At 37.3% G+C, this 24,775-nt stretch overlaps 1 protein-coding gene across 1 annotated transcript in view; it reads right to left on the minus strand.

Annotated features, from left to right (window-relative positions):
* MAN1A1 (mannosidase alpha class 1A member 1) overlaps positions 1 to 24,775 on the minus strand; it is a 73,507-nt gene that overhangs the window by 42,286 nt on the left and 6,446 nt on the right. The window contains exon 2 of the mRNA XM_007428300.4: positions 9,561 to 9,657. Coding sequence (XP_007428362.2) covers positions 9,561 to 9,657 — 97 coding nt within the window. The remainder of the gene's footprint in view (positions 1 to 9,560; positions 9,658 to 24,775) is intronic.

Raw genomic sequence — 24,775 nt, forward strand, 5'->3', positions numbered from 1 at the left:
TAAAGTGTACTTAAAATACCTTTGTGACAATGGAGGCACATTAAAATGTCTAGAAATAGTGAGCATTGTTTCTGTGGCAGTATTATCCAACAATGATAAAAATTATGCAAATATCTTGCAGCAATACCTTCTCATGTAGAAACAAATGTAGGTTATTCTGTAAATTCTGTAAATTTGTTTTTATTCTCATGTTCTGTTTAAATCTTGTACATACTTACAAGGAGGTAACTTCTACTGATTAATCCATATGCATTTTACTAATCTACCCATTTATTCTGGGTATAAACCCAGAGCTGCTTCACATCAAGTTTGTTTTCCTATACTCAGTAAAACAGTTTGTTACAATTCTGGAGTGGAAACTGGGAAAAGTATCATCATGTAGCTATTTATTTTATTCACAAATATGCAATGCTTTTTAAACAAGATATGTTGAAAAGGTAGATTCTGACTATTTCTGCTCTTCAAAAGCATCTTACATCATAGTTCAAACAAAGTAAAAAAAAAATCCTGGAAGAAACATATTTGCTGCCTGACAAAATTCTATTTAAAATGAACATGGCTCAAATACAATAACATTATTTGATTTACCAATAAATCTTAGGAACTATTTAAGGTCCCAGAAGGAAATGTCATTGGATTTTAAATAGTTTAGAGGTTATAAATACAAACTTCAGTTTATGGCTCCAGTAAACAATTCAATTTGCTGACCGTTCCTTAATCATTTCTAAAAGCAGTGATAGTCTGTGAAGAACCTAATGTTGTCTAACCTTTAACTGTGTCATGCTGAGCAGAAACCATGTATCATTGAGCCCTGACTTCAGCTGTTTAAACAGATGTTGTGTAAGTGACAATCTTTCATTACTCCTAGCTCACAATGTCTGTTGAACTGCCTATATAGCCGACCCCCCCACAAAACACACACACACACACACAACCATAGTATTCTGGAAACAGAGAACTTGCATGTTTGTGGATGTGCTGGAATTAAATCTGAAAGGACAGAGGGAAGAGACATAGCTTGGAATAGGCACAGTAGAGAGAGATTAGCAAGAGCAGAGCAAGAAAGCAAGCAGTCATTATTAGGGAAGATTCTAAACATATGGAAAAACCAGAAGTGCTTATCCATGAAAGACATTTCTTATATTATACTGCCAGATGTGGGTAAAGAATTATAGAGCTTCTAATAGTAAAATGACAAGAGAAAGCTTATGTGGACCAATCTCACGTGCAAAAAATTCAGTGCAGTAATGTACTTTTTACATTGAATGGTTTTCAGTTATTAGAAATTCACAGTCCTGAAAATAGAAATTTAATTATACTAGCTAATTGTTCATTATAATGATTGAACATTACACAAGATAAATTGAATAACCAGAAAGGAACCAATATCAATAAAATCTATTTTTTTTCCAGGCACCTATTGCTAGGAAGCACATATTTATGCCAACAGCTGGCATGATATATGAGCATATTAATATTTAATGTCTTCATTTTAAGTATTTTCATTCCTTCTTCTTAGGCTGGATCCAGATCATATTTACTAGGTAATGAATTCCACTGCATTCTGTGAGACTTACTATTAAATAAACATACATAAGATTTATGCTATTAAAATCTAAATAATATAGGTAACTACTAAAAATATGAGGAAGGGTTACATACACTGCCTTAAGCTCTTGAATGCAAAGGATATTAAATTGTCAAGAAATATTTACAAACATTTCAATTAAAGAAATTCTAAAAAGCTCTATTTGTTTGAGTAAGATATTTAAACCATATTAAGAGATGTTTCATCCAAGTCCTGAAACCCAATGGGAAGTGAGCATGCTCAGTGGGCCTAGAACGGAGCCTTTTTAGTGACACACAGAGAATAGTGGTATGGTAGCAGAACTATGTAGAGGAACCCAAACTAAAACATCTCCAACAGAATGGGTTATCACCTTCTCCAAGTAAGAATAAAGAAAAGTCAAGCAATTCTTGAGAACACAAGGAAAAGCTAACAACTTTTCTGCACTATCAGCTATGGGAGCCATTGATTTCAATCAAATGCAATTTAGCACAATCCTACAAAGAGCAAGAATAACTGGAATAATTGACATATCTTTCATCTTTTGTTTGTGGCTCATTCAGGTTCGATATACAAGTACTTTAGAATACTTCCAAAATGTATTATGGAATCTCATAATAGAATTATTACATGTGATTTTATTATATTTAGCAGTTAGATACCCTATACTGGTTGCATATGACAATATTTAGCAAAATAAATATCAGGAGCTTGGCAGTTTCATGGATAAAATAATTACATTTGGAAGCAATTATTTTGGAGAGCTGAAGCCAAATAAAGTAGACTGAGCTGCTTGGAATACTGGTATAAAGTAGTTTCCTCTATTTCTAGGAATTAAAAAGGAAATAAGAACATTATTTTCCACTGTATTTTCTGTAACTTAAATCCAATGTTCTGCATCTTGCACTTCCATGATGACAGAGGACATGTTACAACTTAATACTTTGTGACCACTTTCAATCTCCTCTTCTCAAATCTCAACACACTCATCTTAAGGCATGGGTAGTGGGACCCTGAAAATGAGCACTGCACACTCAGATTTTGTTCCACTTCTAAATTCTAAGTTAATTCCACACCAATAAAAGAATAATGATCTTATCTATATTAGAGCACAGTTGGGGGGTGCAGTGTCATAGATGTTATATGCTTTCCTTTCCTTTGACACCCCCTTATTCTTTGTTATACTTATTTCAAAGAGAGTTTCTGCTTTCCCTGCAAGATGTGCAAGCAGAGATATCTAGGGGAGGCTACTAAAAAGTGTTTCCTGGAGGAGGCCCTTGGAGTTTCTGGCTAGGCTTTCCCCAAGTAAGTCCATACCTAAGTGTCTTCTCCCTGGGTTATCTAAGCATGGTTGCTGCTAGACTTCATGACTAAGTTAGCATGCTGTGTTTCCACACCTTTCTTGTCAGAATGCTCCACAGGAGAGTGCCTGCTTTCCATGAAAAACCAACTGCTTAACCTAGCTGGTGCTTGGGAAAATGGCTGAGGAGTTGTCTTTTTAGTGAAATATACTGATACTTGTTCAAAGACAATTATTTGCATTGTATTTAATGATTGGTCAGCTTGGAAGGTGGGGTGTCCTGATGATAAAGAGATAACATATGAAGCAGTTTTATGCTTAATTTTTGATCTAGCATTATGTAAACTTTAGGTTTACATTCATTTTACTAACTCAGCTATCTTTTTAATTTTTACACAAGTAAAGAACCAAGAATAGGTAATCAACTTCAGTCTGATTATCTACTTGTTAATTGCTGTAGCAAAGTTCACTGCACAGCAAAGTTTATTGCCCAGCTGATATTTTGGCAGTGTTTGCTGGATAAAGAAAAAAGAATTAGCTATCAGTGCAGGTCAGTTTGTTCAATCAGTTGTTTTCTGTAACATTCAACTGGAATTTCCATTCTTGCTAACTTGAGACCATTGTTCTGTGGCCCATACTCTGGGATGATAGAGACACACCTTAATAGTAAGAGTAGATGGTGGTTTGAAAGCAAAACAGCTATCTAGATAGGCAGTGATCTCCCTGTCACTGGATGTGTTCCAGCAAAGGCTGGAGAGACATCTGTCAGAGATGCCTTAATCTGGATTTCTGAACTGAGCTTGGTCTCAATACTTAAATGGCTCTTTCCTATGCTACGATTCTGTGATTAATTCTGGCACTTCTCCAATGGGACTGTTGCAATTTTGCTCTAAAAATGTTTCTTTATAAACTTAAAAACTGGCAAATTTGAAAATGCTTAGTCTTTATTTTGTCAACATGCTAACATTTTTTCCCAGCTGTTGTGAGCAGAATCCCTCCATAAAACTGGAAAGCAAAAGAGATCTGAAAATTAACAGTAAATAATAGCAAATGATCTAACATTTACTAGGCACAATGAGTGATCTGGTACTACTTCACTCTGTAGGTAGACTCAGGCAAATATATTCCTCCAATTACACAAGGATAAGTTAGCAAGAATATGGTGTAGCATATGCTTTCATTGTTGTATTGGGCCTTATTTGTTTAGTTTGCTCTTTCTGTTGCCAGAAGTGAATAACATGTATGAAGGTCAATTTATGGAAGGCCCCACAAAAAAAAAAAAAAAAAGGCTGACATTTAATTTCCAACCCTGACATTTCAAACTGTAGTTCTAAAGAGAGGAAAAGTAGCAATTCTGAGTTGCTAATCGAAACACTCAGCCACCAAAATTAATTTACAGTAATTATGGTATTTAATAATTCTGGCAAGGGCAAAGGTTAATGGCATATATTGTATTTTGGTATTAGGAGAACTATGAAGTATTAGACAATACATATTTCAAACACTAAGTTTGCAAAGATTCAGATTCTCATCTTTTGTCATATTACATGCAAATATACACAATTGACCCTTAAGTAGAAAGTAAGAGTGAGATTTTTTTATATAGCAATTCTTTGATATGGAGGCTTTTCTGGAATAATGTATAAATGTCAATTCCATAGTGTAGTTGTACAAGAAATTATTTAAATTCAGTGGCTATTGTTAAAGATAAAATAAAAACCGAAACATAAAAATTTATGACTCTAACTTAGGGACATTCTTTTCCCTTAACAATATTGCATCTGTTATATAACTGAACTGCAGCTTTAATTTGTGATTTACCATTCTGAATGTTATTTTCAAACTTAAAACACAATTTGTTTTATCTACAATTACTTGAAACAAGTCAGCTTCAGTGTTATAGTTTGTGATGTGACTGAAAGAGGAACAACATAGACAGATTTTTAAATTACCAGACAAGAAAGAAGTTGGATGGATTGAAGACCGAAAACAATTAAAAATGAGATATTATATTCCAGGCAATGCTTGCAAATTATGGAAATGAAATGAAGTCTGGAATTAGTGGACTGAAACAAGGGCTTCCACTAAAAAGAGCAGCTATGTGAAGATATACTTTAGAAGATAATGCAATTATCACCAGTGTCGTCCTACGCTCACAGCTAATAAAGTGAATGTTTTCCTGCTGCCTATGTTCTTCCCAAAAGTCCTGTGAAATGTTAGGCTGAACGACCAAACTTGAATTTGCTCTTGGAGAAAAGTAGCTATTTCCAAAAATGGGCAACATAAAATACTAAGTTCCTTTTTCTTACTGGATGAAGAAACAAATGAAGTGACCCAAAAGTTAGGATTCCATTAAGAACAAAAGATAAATGACTGCAGTTTTTTTTAAAATCTACAATACAAGCATCCTATTTTGTTGTTGTCTATGATGTTTTCTAATTTAAAAATTTACCTCAAATAAACAAAATTTCTACCTGAAACCATCATTCACTAAGAAATCTTACAAACATAAAGCATATATTTATTAATTCTAATTTTAGAACTATTATACATTTTAGAAATTATAATAGCATATGTAAATTTATTATAAAGCTAATAAGAATTTGACAGCCTGATTCTTACATAATACTGACTTATAATGTCATCTGTGAGACCTAATAATTATGGGTTCGCATTATGAATGAACTACGCCACAGTTAAACATCTTGCTTAGTATTCTGTCTAAATGAGCCAGTGAGCCCAACTACAGCTCACATAGAAATCCTCTTGATGTGCAATAATCATAGTGTTTATCAGACTGTATTAACATTTTCATCAAACTTGTACTAAATGTGCAAGAAATACATAAACTTGTACCAAAATACTCTAAGAGGGGGTGGAGGATGTAGCAAGTTGAAGAGAAAGATGCTCTTCCCAATTCCAAAATTAAAATAAAGCATCAAGGTCTTTTGCTTTGTCTATAAGTGCTACAAATTTCTTAATGGATCTAGAGATCCCTCTGAGATTTGCCTGCTGTACAGGCAACAAAAAGGCTTACTGGCCCTGTTGAAATCCCACTCCTTTGTGGCCACTTCATTAAAGGAAATGGCTTATGAGAAGCCAAGGATTGCTAGCAATTTTGGTCAGGTAAGGAAGCAGATCAGGAAAAATTCCAGAGGCTTGGGTTTAGAGCTCAAGGTAATCTCAATATCTGAGTCTGAGAAAAATGTAATCAAGAGAATTTTGGAATTTGTGTTTGTGCAGGCATATACAGTATGCTTGTCTGCCTGTTTATCTCTCAGTGTCCAAACTTTGAGGTGCAGCCACACCTAAGTAAACCAACATTTATTTATTTTTTTTTGGTATCTTAGAATGCAAGGGTGCCTCCTGGTCATCTCTGCTTTCCCAACTTTCTGCCTGTGTGCCTAGCCTAGGATTTTAAAATGGGAAGCAAACAGGCACCCCAGAGAAAGGAACTGCCACATACTTCATGTGTATGCATTATGGGTTGTCTGTTTGCAAATATCTAAAGAAATAGAATAAAGTCTCTTGGGGCCCCTGTAACCCGGGGTTGCAGTTTCTATGAGGTAAAACATGAAACATAGACAGAATAGCTCACTTGTGAATATTACTCATGAGTAAAAAGAAAAGGGAGTGGCTAGCATTCAAGGAATGGGACAGATAAGCTGATAGGTGCTGCCAGGATTCTGAAATAGCAAGCCTAAAGGACTCTAACCAGAAACTGGGCAGAACCTGGGACTAGAAGGTATATTAAAGATTTGTTCCTTTTATCCTCAACTTCCCCAAAAAGACAAGTAAGGAAGTGGAACTTTTTAGGAACCCCCACCTTACAACCCTGAACTTCTCCAAGTCTACAGCTTCTACAGCTGAAGCACCAGCTGAAAGTGCAAGTTACCAGAAAACTGGAAAAAACACTGTCCCTGCTATGGCAGGTATCATATGTGGTCTCAGGCAAAATTGGCACAGTAATTGGCTTTGCAATGCCCATGAGATTGCTCCCAAGATCCAGGGTATTGTAACCCCCCGAGTCCTGCTGGTTTCATCGCTCTCACTAGGAATGCTCCCTCAATTCAGGAGCAATCAAATAAATTCAAAGAGCTGACCATAGCCTTCCAATGCTACAAGCCAACATGGACAGATGTAAACCAGTTATTAAAAATAATTAGGCCTATTAAAATTTAAATTCAAATTGACTCCAAAAAGCCATTGACCAGGAAAATGTAATATCCCTTAAACCCAGAAGCTGACGAAGGAATTAAACCAGTAACTGATGTATTCCTGAAGCAGGGTATAACTGTAATCACTAGAAGCAACACTTCAGTCCTCCCCATTCAAAAATGGTGGGAGAGTAAGAAATGGCACTAGGTCTAAGAATGATAAATAGACTTGTGCTCCTCCCCAATAGTTTCCTGTGGTTCTGAACCCTAATACTATTCTGGCCAGCATTCTTCCCTATGCTCCTAACTTTTCAGTCACTGATCTCTGTAGTCCTTTCTTTTCTGTTCCTATTTATCCTGACAATCAGTTTCTTTTTGCTTTCACCTATATGACTTACCAGTACACATAGTACCTTAAGTGTACTCTGGATCTCCAGCTTGCTTCTCTCAAACTTTAGATGATGATCTATCTGATTTTGTCCTGCCCCTTCTGCTCTAATTCAGTATGTTGATGATCTCCTGGTGGCCTTCTTTCCTCTTGAAGCTTGTCAGATTGGCACAGTGTGTTACAGCTGAGAAAGGATGCAAGGTCTTTAAGGCCAAGCTGCAGCCCTGAAAAACCTCTGTCCATTACCTAGGTCATGGTAATTCCCAAGGCAGGCTCTCTTTCTGCTTCTCGCATTGATCCCATCTTAAACTTGCCCTTGCCTATTTCTGTAGCAGGGATGTACATTTTGGAGGGCATGGACTACTGCTACCAGTGGATTTTGAACTTAGCAGAGTTAACCAAATCTTCCGAAAACTTTTGCTACTCCCTTTCATTGCTCTAAAGCTCCAAAATCCTCTTTTCTGGCTTTAAAATTTGTTCATGTTTTTGTTCTCGCTGTAGGAATTCCTGATTGCTCTAAGCCTTTCACCTTCTTCTGCCATGAACTCTGGGCCTTTGCTCAATCTGTCAACACCAAAGCACAGGGAACAAAACAGACCATGGGCATATTACAGCAAAATGGGTTAAGCCCCACCACTCCTGCTTCTCCTACACACTTGTGCACAGTAGCTGCTGCTCTTCACTCTGTAGATCCTTGCCTTGGGTCATCAGCTTTTGTTGCTGTACCACATGCTATTTCTTCCCTCTTGCTTAAATGCCAGACTCAAGTAGCTAGTTGTGCTGACATGTGCCTGTAAATTAGCTAAAAGGCAATCTGCTAATATCTACGTAGATTCTTGATATGTCTTTGGAGTTATGCATGATTTGAGCTTTATGGAAACTGAGACAGTTTCTAACTACCTCAGGTTCACCTATTAAGCATGCCTCCTTGGTAAAAAGTCTCCTGGAGGCCTTGCTCTTCTCGCCTACTCTCTCTGCCTTACCAGAATATTTCTGATGCTAATACTATTGGAAATGCACTGGCAGATGTCTCTGCCAAACAAGCAGCAGATCACGAACTGAATTGTTTTGTACTCACCTAAATGCTTTCCAAACCTAGCAAAGGCCATCCCAGATACTGGATGTCTCTTCAAAATGCTGTCTCTGAATCAAAAAAGCATATTTGGAGCTCTTGTGGATGCTTACTAATACCCTCAGGTCAATGGACTTCCTCTGAATGGAATGCTGATGGATACTCAGTGGCCCCTAGGGTCCTACTTCCATATTTTGCTCATTTAGCCCATGGAATTGGGCACATGAGCAGAGGAAGAATGAAATTTTTGATGAAAAATTGTGGTTTGCTCCAGGAATTACTACTGCAATGAAGCAGTATTGTAGAAGCTGCCCAGTTTGCCTAGCCTGTAACCCAGGATGCCCAACAGAAACTAGGAAAGCTCATCATCCACTACCATTTGGACCTTTTGTGCACCTCTAAATAGATTTTGTTCAAATGCCTGGTATATGGTAACATCTTCTGGCAAATAGTCTTTCAACATGTGTATGACCTGAACATATAATTTCCCCCACCACTGAAGTGATTAAGTCTCTCAGATGGAGCTCAATTAAGACTGATATTTACCTGATCACGAATGTGCATTCTATAACATTCTTCTGTTTTACACTTTTGTAAAGTGCCTATATCTTAATAAACACTGTGAATCATTGTACTATATCTAGCCCTGTCCCTGAATGCTGTTAATAGCTCAACTCTTGACCACTAAAGCTTATCAGGACGTCATGGTTTGTATCATTTCCTTTGCTTGCATTATCTTATTGATTTCTTATGTATAAGAAATGTATAAAAACATGTAGCAAAATACGTAAGAGGAAGGATGTAGCAAGTTAAAGAGAGACATCTTTACAATTCTCCCAATTTTGGAATATAAAGTATCACTGCCTTTCACCCTGTGTGCAAGGGCTGCTAATTTTCTTAACGGTAGGCATGATATAACCAGAGAATAAAACTGTGATAAGGAAATGCAGATTTGATTAATTTTAGTAATCAATCATGTCACAGCAGCTAGTTAAAAACACTGCTTCTAATATAATCTGTAACTTCAGAATAGTAAATCAGCTGATGTCATTAAGCAGAAAGCACATATTACTTACCAAATAAATTGCTTGAGTGTCCTTGTTTCGATATGGGTTTCAGTTCATTTAATCCCCAGGCATAATGTTTATAATTATCCCAGGCATGTTTCATCATCTGGTGGGAAATGAAAGCAGGATTATAATTTGGATGCGGCAAGAAAACTAGCAGGAAATATATTGTACACCAAAGATCAATGAGCTCATTCAATGGTTAATTAAACTCATATCATATTACAGATATACTTTAATATTAAACATTATTAACAACAACATCAGATTGCTGTTTGCTGTTTTAGTTACAGTTATATAGGGAACCTACTTTAATTCTATTCTAGTCCCAATTCTTAATTAGAAATATGTAATACAGAATCATAAGTTCTCATTAAAAAGTTCAGCTAACAGACTAAGAAACTCCAATTAAGAATTTCTGTTAAAGACTGTGAGCTAAAACTAGTAAACAACAATAACATTTTGATATTTTATTCACCTACAGCATACAGTTACATAAAGTAAATCTTCAGTAAAGAATTAACTGAAATGATTTAGCAATGTGAAAGGAAAGTTAATGGGATATCCCCAATAAATTCATTGCTATTTAAAGTCTGGATTGAATTCACAACCCAGGCAGAGACTTGGATGGCATCCTACTATAAATGGAAGTACACATTTTATATCATTTAATGAATCAGTAGTTCCCAGTCTTTTATATAAGTTTCTACATCATTGTCACAAACTTTTAAGTACTATTATGTAAATTAGGAACCAGCAAGGTAGCATCTGTTGGCACAAAGAAGTACACCCTCACCAGACACTGAAATTAAATGAAAAATATTTTTTAAAGAATAATTTAAATGTCTGAAATCTTCTGAGATGCCCAAATCTCAAGATTTTGGAAGGAATGCTTAAAAGATTTTGCAATCTGCAATCTGCACTACCCTAGCAGACCACTAACTGTTCCTGGACCATAAGACAGGAAAAGTATATCTAATTTTCTTTACTATTCCAAAACTTTTCCTGCCATAAGAACAAAATATAATCTATTCACATTGATTAAATTAATGCCTGTTCTACAGCAAACAGTACTTCCTTCACAAGACAGATGTGATTTGCAATGCACAGGCCAGATACAAATACCAGAATGCTTGCAACTTCCTCTCATAACCTTCCTACTGCATTCTCTAAGTATTTATTTTTCACGTACAGGTTAGAATTTATACTATTGCCTTTGAATGGTGTTGAATATAGGTAGTCCCTGGGTTAAGAACCCCTGGGTTACAGTTGACCCATAATTAAAAACCGAGCCCATTGTAGCAAAATTTGAGTTAAATGCACAATGATCTGAGTTAAATACACAATAGTTCGAGTTCATTACACAATAGTACTTATACAGTATTATACAATAATAGTGTTCCAGCTTACATACAAATTCGAGTTAAGAACAATCTGGGGAATGGAACTCATTCTTAAACTGGAGACTACCTGTAATGGATATGAATGTTCACATTTAAATATGCCACCACTCTCCTTTCCTCTCACAAACCAGAGAGTAGATGCACATGTTTCCTCAATGCAAAAGAGCACTCTTTTCCATAAAAGAATATGACATTTTAGAACCTCATCACGATCCACTGCAGGAACAGATGCACATGTATCACTTGTCCACTGCGAAGATCTCTTTTGTTGAAGAGAGTCCTCAGTTATCAGTTCCCATTCTCCCAAGGTTAATCTTTTTTTCTCCTTAGCAGGGAAAGGAGCTCTGATGGGATAGGAGGCAACAGCCTCCCAGCATTCGGGAAAAACTGGGATGGCCTTAATCCTAAAACCTAAGCTGTCTCAGTAGAATTGTGTCCTCATTTCAGGTATTATCTTCCCATTTCTAGACTACATGTTGTTTTCCTGCATGTACCTCACAGCACAGATGCACACAGGTTGTACTTTAAAGGTGTGCTTGTTTGAAAAAGCATTATATATCAGTTAGGACAGCAGACTTCAGCTGATACATAAAGCTAAAGCAGCTCAGTAGTACAGAGTTTGTCCCAGCCAAGCTAAATTCTGAAATTTTAGGCAAACTTTCTCACTTGGGTGTCCTCCTATTGTGCTGGGAATTTTGTAAGTTAAACTTACATGCTAGAAGGCAGCAAGCTGAGAAAGACTGAACTAAGAAAACAATCTGAGAAATGTATCAACTAAGTGACCAGGTACTACTCTCCAAAACACACTGACACTCTTATCCAAACTTATTTAATTGATGGCTTCCTCCAACTTAGCAGAAAGCAACTTTAATGGAGCACCAAAATAGTTCCAAAAAAAGGTAGAACAAAATGATGCTATCTCAAAAGGATGCTAGATAAAGTTATTTCCATAAGTCAAATCTAATCTTCCATACCTACGGATTCTTCAAAGATTATTAACATTCTGTGTTTGAGAGAAAGTTTGGCAATATTCAATTCATACACATCATTTCCTGCTTCTACTTGAGCTTGGATGGTAAATGGCATGCATATTATATTTAAAACTGGTAATATATGCACTCTATTAAGTCATTCTACAGTGACAGTTTGGATTCAGATAAAATATTCCAGTAAGAGCTCTGCTAGTCAGAAATATTATGCTGTGGCTGGGTTTCAAGAATACTCAACATAGTCTCATTTAAGAATTGTATTTGAATGAAACATCTATGTGAAGTGATTGACTAAAGAACTGCTTATCCAGAAGGACAGAATCAGAAAAATTTAGCTAGGTTATTAAACTTAACTCTCCCGCTAAGTACAGAACTTCAAATTAAACCAGTCCTAATATCTGATTCTCTAGATCAGATAGCTGCCTAGCCTCTACTCAAATATACTCAATGAAAGATAGCTAACCTCCTCTGTGGATAATGGGTCCCAGGATCAAATGGCTCTTACAATTAGGTTTTGTTTTTTAAATGTTGAGGCAGAAACTTCATTCATGTAACTAGAATACATTTTCTCTGTCTTGTAGTCTGGGATGATAAAGAACAATCTTTAGTATGATACCCATTCACATATTTGAACAGCATCAGCATATGGGCCTTCAGTTTTCTTTTCTCAACAGTAGACAGACCCAATTTCTGGTCTTCCTGGTTTAAGTTTCACTGAATCCTTTTTACAGTGCAGAGTCCAAAACTGGACACCATAACCGAGGTCGGGTCTGAAGAGTGCAGAATATGCTGGAACTCTTACATCCTGTGACTTGGGAACTATACTTCTGTTCATGCAACTTAGAATTGCATTTGCCTTTTTAACAGCCACTTTGCACAACTGACTCATATTTAGTTTGTAAACAACTATAATTTCAGGATCTTTTTCATGTCACACTAGCTATTGTCCATCCTGTACTTGTACATTTATGTTTCCTAAGTGAAGAACTCTATATTTGCCTGTATTAATTTCATTTTGTTACTATCAGTCCTTCAAAGTAGCCAGGCCAGGCCAAACTTCACAAGGACTACTGGAACTAGTGTTGCAGGATATAATAAAGAAAATAAAAGCCTAACAGAGTTTCTCTTTCCCCCTCTTATAACAAAGAGAATCAAGGTAGGGCAATCTTGATCTTCTTTCTCACCTCCTCCTCTCTTTTAAGACTAAGCTAATGTTTATATAGTCACCCTGCTTTATTCAAGGTTATGTCTGTACTCCTTTACAGTTACCTTCAGCCCATTTCTTTAACCCATCAACATCATTTTGAATGTTATCTCTGTCTTCTACAGAATTTGTTATTCTACCCAAGTTTATGTCATCTACAAACTTGATAAGCATTTTCTCCACCTCCTCATCCAATTTTTTTTTTAATATTAAAGAATGCAGGATCCAGAACTGAACCTTGTGGCCCCCACTTGATACTCCGTTCAATTTGATAAGAAACATTGGATGAGTATTTTTTAGTACAAATTTGAACTAGCTATATATCCCCTTTAGCTAAAAAAACAAATGAATGGATCACTGAACAAATCAAACCAAAATACTCACTCGAGGCACAAATGACCAGACTCAAATGATCATACTTTGGACACATTACATGAAGGCCTAGCTCTCTGAAATATTCTATAATGCTGAAAATGGTGGAAGGAAGAAGAGGAAGACAACCAGGAGCAAGGTGGATGGACTCACTACAGTAGCAATGTGTGCACCATTGGAAGACATGAAGGACCAGGTTGAGGACAGATCATCCTGGAAAGAAATCTATCTGTGTGGTCATTAAGAATCAATACCAACTTGATAGCACATAATCAATCAATATAATCACTTAATTGTCATGTTAAAGAGGGTTTCTGTGCCAGCACTGCTGGCTGCCAGCCAACAAGATAGCAAGTTGGATGTCAGCTACAGTCCAATGATATGCAAGTTCAGGCAGAACTTTTAAAAGAAAAGAGCCCTTTTTACCTATAACTAAAGATGGATACTCTAAACGTAGTCAAAGGCTTGTCCCAGGTAGAGATCAGGAGTCCGATAAAAAAGTAACAAATGGAAAGGACAAGAGACACTTAGGTCCAAGAGAGTCCCAGAGTCCAAAGCATGACCCAGCAAAATAAACACTACAGAGCTGAAACTTGAAAAGTTGTTCTCAGTGTTTTCTCTCAGGCTAATAAATAAGCCAAGCTGAGCAGCGATGCATTATACCTTAGAGTATACTCTCCTGCTGGCTTACTTTTTGGCCGGTCTATCTGACTTGCAGAGCTCAATACTCTGCTATTGTATTGTTAAAGCATGCCTCTGCTTGGGCAATGAACTTGGGCAGTTCAGCAAGAGAGTGATCTTCAGAGTCTGAGAGGCTGTGGGTCAATGAAGGCGGGGAGTCCTGGGGTCTTGCTGGATCTGCCTCAGCCAGAGAGAATCATCCCCTCCAAGACTATGTTAACCCTAGATGCCCCTGGTTCTACTTCTTCCTGCTCCTCCTCATCAGAAGACAAGTCCAGCAAGGCCATTACAATGGAAGCGTTTTGTTCTTTGGGATTTTACTTATGTCTAACTTTAAAGTTCTTGAGATTTAGATTTTTTGATGTTTTGTTTTCCTTTTCCCCTTATAATTTGCAGTACACAAGCCTAATGGTTCAGGTCCCACTGATCGAAGCTCAGATGTTTTTATGGTTAAAAACTCCATCCTAAGCATATCCTAGCTGAATATGGCTGTCAACTTTGACATGTCATTCTTTCCAATCCTCTTCTGACCTTTACTTGTCATCTCTATCTCTTATCTCTGTCTCACCTTCAAGTCAGTCTTGACTCCTGGTGACTACATGAGTAGGTCTGTGCAGTTCTCTTGGCAACAATAAATAAATGAATAAACATTTTCAGAAGTGGTTTGCCATTGTCTTCTTCCTAGGGTTGAGAGAATGACTGGCCCAAAGTCACCCAGTTGGCTTTATGCCTAAAGCAGCACTAGAACTCACAGTGTTTTATTTTCTAGCCTGGTATTTTTAACCACTGGCTCTCTCAGTTGTCAGTTCACTCTCTTGTCTTTTAGGATTACACATTCGTTCATATGTGTAGATCTTATCAAAATTTGCATGCTACACTATATTTTTCCAAGTAATGGTTATTTTTATATTTTATTCAAGATCTCTTTATATACTTTAATCATTGTTTCTACCAGAATCTACAGGTGCAACTTGAAAAATTAGAATATCGTGCAACTGTTCATTTATGTCAGTAAGGCAACTCAAAAGGTGAAACCAATATATGAGATAGATGCATTACATGCAAAGCGAGATATGTCAAGCCTTACTTTGGTATAATTGTGATGATTATGGCGTAGCGCTTATGAAAACCCCAAATTCACAATCTCAGAAAATTAGAATAGTGTGAAAAGGTTCAATATTCTAGGCTCAAAGTGTCCCACTCTAATCAGCTAATGAATCCATAACACCTGCAAAGGGTTCCTGAGCCTTTAAATGGTCTCTCAGGCTGGTTCAGTAGGAATCACAAGCATGGGAAAGACTGCTGACCTGACAGTTGTGCAGAAAAACATCAGTGACACCCTCCATAAGGAGGGAAAGCCCCAAAAGGTAATTGCAAAAGAAGTTGGATGTTCCCAAAGTGCTGTATCAAAGCACATCAATAGAAGGTTATGTGGAAGGGAACAGTGTGGAAGAAAAAGGTGCACAAACAGCAGGGATGACCGCAGCCTGGAGAGGATTGTTAGGAAAAGGCCATTCAAAAGTGTTGGGGACTTTCACAAGGAGTGGACTGAGGTTGGAGTTAGTGCATCAAGAGCTACCACACACAGGCGGATCCTGGACATGGGCTTCAAATGTCGTATTCCTCTTGTCAAGCCGCTCCTGAACAACAAACAACGTCAGAAGCGTCTTACCTGGGCTACAGAAAAAAGAACTGGTCTGTTGCCCAGTGGTCCAAAGTCCTCTTTTCTGATGAGAGCAATTTTTGCATCTCATTTGGGAACCAAGGACCCAGAGTCTGGAGGAAGAATGGAGGGGCACACAATGCACGATGCTTGAAGTCCAATGTGAAGTTTCCACAGTCTGTGTTGATTTGGGGAGCCATGTCATCTGCTGGTGTTGGTCCACTGTGCTTCATTAAGTCCAGGGTCAACGCAGCCGTCTACCAGGAGATTTTGGAGCACTTCATGCTTCCTTCCGCAGACGAGCTTTATGGGGATGCTGACTTCATTTTCCAGCAGGACTTGGCACCTGCCCACACTGCCAAAAGTACCAAAACCTGGTTCAATGACCATGGGATTACTGTGCTTGATTGGCCAGCAAACTCACCTGACCTGAACCCCATAGAGAATCTATGGGGCATTGCCAAGAGAAAGATGAGGGACATGAGACCGAACAATGCAGTGGAGCTGAAGGCCGCTGTTGAAGCATCCTGGTCTTCCATAACACCTCAGCAGTGCCACAGGCTGATAGCATCCATGCCATGCCGCATTGTGGCAGTCATTGCTGCAAAAGGGGCCCAAACCAAGTACTGAGTACATATGCATGCTTATACTTTGCAGAGGTCCGATATTGTTCTATTTCCAATCCTTGTGTTATTGATGTCATGTAATATTCTAATTTTCTGAGATTGTGAATTTGGGGTTTTCATAAGCTGTACGCCATAATCATCACAATTATACCAAAGTAAGGCTTGACATATCTCGCTTTGCATGTAATGCGTCTATCTCATATATTGGTTTCACCTTTTGAGTTGCCTGACATAAATGAACATTTGCACGATATTCTAATTTTTCGAGTTTCACCTGTACCTCTGCTTCTCTGTTTGTTCTTTCTTTAAAATGCTAACAATTACCTTAGTGGGGAAAAAACAAACAAATCAGAACTTCTAGCATCCTCTTTGATCAAGAGAGTCATTTCACCAGAAAGAGGAATCACTTTCTTTTGTACTGATGACAGGCTGATTGGACTATGGATCCTGGATCTTCCTTCTCCTCTCTTTATGAAGTGAAGACAAACCACCTGGGAACAGCTTTCAGAGCATATTCACTTCTGAAAAGACATGGCTGCTTTAGCAATCTAATAAGAGGCGCTTTGTTCATGCTCCCATGCACAAAAGTGAAACATTTTTTTCAAATGCTGCACATTGGAAAAATCATCAGTGGTTTTGGCAAGTCTTGGGAGTTGTTCAATCACATCCCTGATCCTTGGTCCTTTTTTTTTTTTTGGTGCCTTCGAGTCAGTGTTGACTCCTGGTGACTGCCTAAACAAGTCCCTGCAGTTTTCTTGGCAAGATTTTCAGAAATGGTTTGCCCTTGCCTCCTTCTAAGGGCTGAGAGGGAGTGACTGGCCCAAGGTCACCCAACTGGCTTTGTGCCTAAGGTAGGACCAGAATTTGGACTCCTGGTTTCTAGCCTGATGCCTTAACCACTATACCAAACTGGCTCTATGATCCTTCCTCCTACCAGAGAATATATTAAGCCACTGGGTTCATTTGGCACACATTTGTTTTGGTTCCTCATGCTAGTGAGTCACCAACTACCACAACTATTTTCCTTTTCTTCTTGGAAGGCACAGTTGCTTCCCATCTGGCCTTTATGGATTCATTAACCTGTCTCCTATTCTGCGGTGTCTTTTTCCTTCTTTCCCTGAAGGCTCAGGACCTACAGTATTTCCTTCTGTTTCTGGGTTCTTACAGGGCAGAATATCTTCTAAGTATTTTGCATACATTGCTCTTCTCCACTGGGCTTCCTTTTTTGCATTATTGTTTTCCTAATGGAGAGTTCTTTTTGCTGTTGGTTTCTTGCTATACCCTCCCTTCTTTGATCTAATAAATCTTCATCTTCTCTCAGACGATGTATGGTCACTTGCTGCCCCAATCCCCTGATTTTTTTTATGGAATGAATGCTACAATCTTGTAAATGTTGTTTATATATGCCAGGATGTTCTCAGGCAGAAACCCAAACACCCTACATTGCAGGTGTGACCACAGGGTCTGTTCATTCACTTTTTTCTTTATTTCTTAAGCAATCAAGACTAGCAGGCTTTTATCTTGTCCTGTTTCCATCTCAGGCTCTTATGTTGTCAACTGTCCACAGCAACTAGAACCAGAAATACTGAGTATAAGTGGCAACTATCTAAATGTAGTTTAAATATAAGGCAAAATGTCTGGACAATTAAAGAATTGTACCACAGTAGGACAGTCTACCTAAGAAGATTGTGGATTTTCCAATTCTGGGGTATTTTAAAAGAGGCTGGCCAGCCATTTCTCATGGATACTTTAACTGGCTTTCCTCCAAACTGCAGAAGGTTGGACTAAGACGATCCTTCTGGTCCCTTTAAATTCTACAATTGTATGATTCTGCTTAAACTTGCCTGCTGAAGTTGAACGGCAATTCATGTTTACTCTCCCTGTTTACTTGCTCAGTGGGTTCACTTCCTAGAACCTAGCCTTATATCCCCCTACAATCCCTACTTAATCAGAAGAAGTAACACTCAGCCCCCCAAAGACAATCTGAAGCTCTCTGGTCACACCCCTTGCAACCATGATCTTTGAGGAGGTGGTCCATTTAAAATTGTGAATGATAAGATAATCTTCATTTTTCCAGATGATTTAAAAATGCAAATTGATTCAACCTTAACTAACTGTTCAGAAAATAAGAACCAAAATATTATTTCTCTTATACTGTTTTTATAGTTGGTTATTCACTGTGCATTTCTTTAGACTGTTGAATTAATCTGCCTTTCACTAAAGTTTTACGTATAACATTATTTGCAATTTTAGTTAATTGACTGATTATGTGCCATCAAGTCGTTTTTGAGAGAACCAAAAAAGTTATTTTACTACCTGTTCTAATGAACAGAAAAGAGTCTTACAGGTCAAACAAGCCACTGCAATTATCTCAGTAAGTACCAAGTACAATGTCTTCTCAATAGTTAAACTGCAAATTTATGACCATTCCTTGCTTGCCACTCAAGAGCACTTTAGCAGCAAGAAGAGCTGATGTAGCATTTATTTCAAACTGACAAGAACCATGTCTCCACTATTCCTAGCTTTTAGACAATAATTTCTGTTTCTAACATTCTGTGTTTGGAACCTGAGTAAATCTTGCAGAACTCTTGAGCTCTCACATTCCTTACACCACATAGTGCAATTCCCACCAGCCATATCTCACAATACCATATGAGGTAACACATTATGGCAACTTTCCCCAATTGGGAGGGCACCAGCTACAGTTTTTCTCAAACCAGAGATAGAACAGGGTGGGGCAAACTGGTAGTTTATATGTAATTAAAAATGTGTCTTAAGTGTGAGAAGGAAGAATAATCAACATATGTGAAGGATATGAGGCTACAAGAGGTTGAAGCTTTGGTCATGATATCAGACCCAATCTTGTGACAGTTCAGTATGTTATAATAGGAGAAGAAATAATGATAGAGCACTTAAGATGGACTCCAGCACTGGGTCAATGTTGGATTCCATCTAACTGCATCTTAGTCCTCGCTTAGTGACCACAATTGGGACCGGAAACTTGGTCATTAAATGAAGTGGTTACTAAGTGAAATGCGACTGGGCTTATGATTTTACTTCATAAAACCTTACAGATCTGCAAAGGTTGTAAATGAGAGGATTGGTCATAAAGTTACTTTTTCATCACTGTCATAACTGTGAATGGTTGCTAAATAAAGTGGTTGCTAAATAAGGCAGTTGCTAAACGAAGACTATCTGTAATGGGATGTTTTCTCCCTTTACAATCCCTACTCAATGAACTATTAAAACCCTATCAAAGAGGTTGGAGCTTTTTTTGGAACAGGATTTGAAGGTACATAAAGACTGCACTGGGGAGGAAGAGTTGCCTTAATTTTGTTCTGCTGAAGAAAAAGCAATATATTGCTGAATTCTACCTTTAACTTCTATTTCAATAAGAATGTGTTCCGTAGAATACACAAACGTTTTAGAAAAGGTATATTATTCTTCCTTTCATTAATGATTATGGAATAAAGGAAAGTCAAGTTTCTCAAGTACTCCTGGTGACTCTGCAGATATGTTGTTGTTTCTGGGATGCTTTTTGCCTTCCCAGTCTATCTTACCACCCTAGGTTTCCCTGATAGTCTCCCAAGTAAGTACTAACTCTGCTCAGCTATTTTAGAACAATCAAAGTCTGCTAAATAATGCCATGTGGGCTATTAAGGGCTGTACAAAGTGATATTAAATGCACTATACCAAGAAAATACAGTAAATGATGAATGTGTATGCTATCATTGGAATTAATCATTGTTAAAGTCATAAGAATTAAACTCAAATTAAGTTAGAAACAGTAAAGCAAAAAAAAAAAAAAAAGACACTTGAGGCAACACAATTAGCCTACACTAAATATTTGTGAATAAATATTTCTGTTATTAAAAAAAAAAGGATTAACCCGAATCTGAAGACCCTCTGTAATACAAACATACTATAGCATCATTAATAAGTCACCAAATTATCATATCAAATCAGTTGTGGCTGTATGATGACAGCATACAGTAGAAACAAATTCAGAGGTGAGCAGAATGCTTTCTACTCAAAATACAAGGCATTGCCCTTATCTCTGAACTATCTTTACTTGTCCTTAATGGCATTAACACATATCCCTTCTTCAAGGGAGACAGTTACTAAATAATGATGCTACAGTAGCAACAGTCAACCCTACATGTGAAGGCATGCGCCACATATTGTTACTGCCACCTGAAAGCTCTGTGAGAGGAAGAGACATTTGTGTGAGCAGGTAGATGCACAACATTCTGCAAAAATGTCTATGGCCTTTTGAATAACTGCTACAAAAAAGGCAGGCTCCTTTTCACAATGGGTGGACTAGCTGTAAAGTTAAGGGCAAGGACATTTCATCTTGGCTCTAGTATCACAAACACAGCTTTTGTCTTTTCACAATGAAGAATAAACCACAGCTAAATGGAGATTAGGAAAAAAAGCAAGGAGGAAATTTGCCAACATTAAACAAGCTGCAGGCATATTATCACTGCTCATTTTTAGTCCAGGCAGTAATCCCCAGAACACTTAAATATGTTGCAGATGTCTGCCTTTACCGCTTTGCCAGATGCTAGAACTATGAAATATTTGTGTGTGTGTGTGTGTTTACTCCACTTTTTCCAACTTCTCTGAGTTCTGTTTTGTTAGTTGCCCTAACAAGTAACATTGTTTAAGTTATTAATTGCATCCTCCTGGGATCCAAATCAAACATGTCTGAAGTAGTTTTTCTTTAAAAATAACATGAAAATAAGAGACTGCAAACCAACTCTCTCAGAAATCTCCTGGTTCTTCATACCCTGGCCTTGCCTCCCTCTTACAGGGAGTTTGCCAGTCCTGTTATCACCTTTTCCAAGGGGACACCTCCCTAGTGTCTGCTAATTACTGCCTTTCTGATAAGCTGGAAGTCAAGAAGGAAATAATGAAATAGTTGCTATAGCACTGCCTCTTTATCATATAGCATTGAGAAGTGAGACTAGAGGTATCAGCCTTTCTCCCACCCCCTATCTCCCAAGAGATCAAGAAAGATCAAACTTTGCTAGAAAAAAAAAGAGAAATATAAAAACACTTTTCAACTTTAAAATCTTAAAATTGTAAATATGCAGTATTGCAGGATACAGAATGTAGAATGTAGAGCCGATCAATTTACAATATACAGCAGCTGGTAAATTGGCTAAACTAAAAAGAAAAAAAAATCCAGATCATAAGGTGGCACTTGTCTGTTACAATTCCATCAGGTTTTTCCATAGAGTTTTACTGACCTCTAAGAATTTTTCAGGAAAAGTTATTACAAGTGATTTGGAAGCAACAAAGTGTCCTCACACAAACTTATACTGTATAATATTGTTGACCTTGCTTATTATTTACTTGCTCACTTGATGTGCTGCTCTAATCAGGAGACTCTGAGCAGACTGATAGAAGACTTAAGCATACGCAGACCAAAGAAATTAAAGTGTAATGCAGCTTCTGCCAAAAATATTTTCCTATTTCTTAAAGACAACCAGAAGCGAAGTCCTCTATTTCTTTTTCCTGGATCTCCTCTGGCCTCAGGGATTAATTTCAGGCATTGCAGGGTAGATGATGATAAGAAAGGAAGCAGGACCATTCTACCAGTACTGACAAAAAACTAATCCCAGCAGGCTCCTGCTATTGCATCTGGTGGAAGTTGCAAAGGAGGATGAAATGGGAAGCCAATCCATTGAACTCGCTGAAACTTCAGAAAATTCTCAGGAAACCTACTGTACAGTATGATGTCAGCACAGACATACTGTGGCCACTGTTGCATAAAGGTCAATGGAGACAGGTATTAGTTTATTTACAATCTGTTATTTTTGTAAAGTACAGGCTTTGTACTCAAATTGTGTGCATGCGTGTATATTAGATATGTGTATATTAGATATGTGCCATTAGAAAAATGGATCAAATGACTTTCTAACACTATTACCCTCAGTGATCCAAAGATATAAAGCTAATGTAATTAAACAACATCTGTTAATAACACAAAAGCAAATAGTTTAAGGAAATGAATATAGAAATACTTTTTTTGTCTGGCTATCCATATCTGATGTTTTCCTGGCAACTACAAAGAATCCCATCTAGTAACAATCCAACTTTTTATAACGCTCTGTTCATTTGTGGCCCAGGTCCTGTCCTAATCAATACAGCAATAAAAGGATTAACTTCTTTTTGAATGCACACAGCAAGAATCTGCTGAAAGACCTTTTATCTTATAACCGGTAGAATGAGTGTTGTATAGGGCAGAAGGAGTGCTTCGGCTCACATATTTCCTTCTTGCCCCATTCCTATAGCAGATAGCAGTGTATGTACCATCAAAATAGAAGGCCCAATTATACATGCGTAGTTAGGATTTCTGAGTCTGGGCACACAAAAAATATCTCAACAACACATTTTATATGAAATGGAAGGCTTGAAGATATTGCCAAGTTTGTCATCTCTCCTGGTGTGCATTTTTGTTTAATTTAACACATGTATAATAAACTTCATTTACACATTTATAGTAGAGCATAAACTCAAACTGATTTACAAGAATGTTAATAAAATCTTATTCAAATTCTTAATTTTATTCAATATACTTGAGAGCAAGGAAAACAATTCAGCATGAAGCAAGAAGCAAGAAGATAAACTTTAATCCACATTAGGAGTGTGCTGAAATAAATGTTCTTAGCATTTACTCTGTAGAGGAATACAATTAACCTAATTCTTCAAAGAAAGAAATTCAAAACTGGTACCATAGCAGAAAACATTTTGGGTTAAAAAATTATGCATTTGCCATATACATGCAAGCACATACAACCATATAACACTATTTCATGTTTATTAATAAGGGAGTGATTATGGGAATGTTTCCACACAACAGTTGAACAGGATTCTGGATTACCCAGGAATAAAAAGCATGCTGTTATATACTACTCAATCACTCCCACTTGACTCTGCTTCCCAGTGGGTTATGAATAATTAACCCAGATGGCTCTGCCCATGGTTTGTTTGTCACTACTGTACTCTGATTTGCTTCTCTTAACAAGTTAGGACCAAAGCTGAGAACCAATCATAGTGTTCAGAGTTATTTATGGAGGAACAAACCAGAGTTTGTGGCTGCCGAACAACAACACAGCATCCTGCATGGTGTTATTTGATGCTATTTAGTTTTCTTGGCTTTCCTCCTGTGTGGAAGAGCCAAGAGAAGAAATATGTCAAAGCCTTGGCTGACCAGAGTAATGATGGGTAGTGGAGGTTAATATTCATAGGATCATCTGTTGATGATCATGGCATATAAAGAATGAGACCGGGGATATATAAGAAGTGTATGGTAAAGGACATGCATTAATAAAATGAAAAAAAAATCTTTACATACATACAACGTATTTAAGATAATTGGGAAGGCTGTGGGCATAGAGTAAAACAAAACTAAAAGAAACAAGAGTGAAAGAAGAATATACAGGCTAAGGATTAGAAAAAAATGTAAATGCTTCAGTAATTGAGGGTGAGAGAAAGATATACAGAAAAATATAGTTATAGAGAACATAGTCAAAAAGAGTAAGAAATGCTTAAAATTAAGAGGCAAAAATGCAGAATTTGATGGAAATAAAAAAAAGTATTTTGGAAGTGGGTTAAGAGGGCAGAGTGAAGAGAATTAAAACAAAAATGGCTAAATTATTTGAGGTGAAACTGAAGTGAGGTATACTGGAGGTATATTTTAGAGACCTGCATAGGAATAATGATATGTTGAAGAGTGGAATTGAAACACATTCTGTAAATGATAATGTCCAAGGAAAAAATTGATGAAGTTATGAATGTAATAAAAGTTGCAGGTGTAGAGGGTAGGAGAAATGTTAAAATACAAATGTGGTTTGCTTATGGAGTGCCTATAGGACGTTAAACCTGTTTGTGAAGACAGCATCTCTCCTGACAATGCCATTATTGTTCCCTTACAGAAAGGTAAAGGTAAAAAGAATAGATACAAGAATTACAGGCAGATTAGTTTATACAGTTCATCTGGAAAGGTGTGTAGCAATAGTCTGAAAAATGACAGGTAGCAATGAGCAAAATCTGGAAATGCAGTGCAGATAAGTATAATGAATAGTGCTACCTTCTACTTTTATTCTTTTTCTGTGCTCTATATTGTCTTGCTTATCTCAGAAAAGAATAGGATGATGACTATGTACAGGTATAGCTGATAGGACTCCAAAGTCAATACCAACTCAGTGATGATTTAGATATGAATATTTTTGTGGAAACAAATATGCACAAACTGTGGGTTGTTGCTGACTTGGGGCC

This window comes from Python bivittatus, unplaced genomic scaffold (assembly GCF_059951505.1).
Source record: "Python bivittatus isolate LINGU-HERP-01145 unplaced genomic scaffold, Pbiv_v1 ctg000020_np1212, whole genome shotgun sequence".
Taxonomy (NCBI): Eukaryota; Metazoa; Chordata; class Lepidosauria; order Squamata; family Pythonidae; genus Python; species Python bivittatus.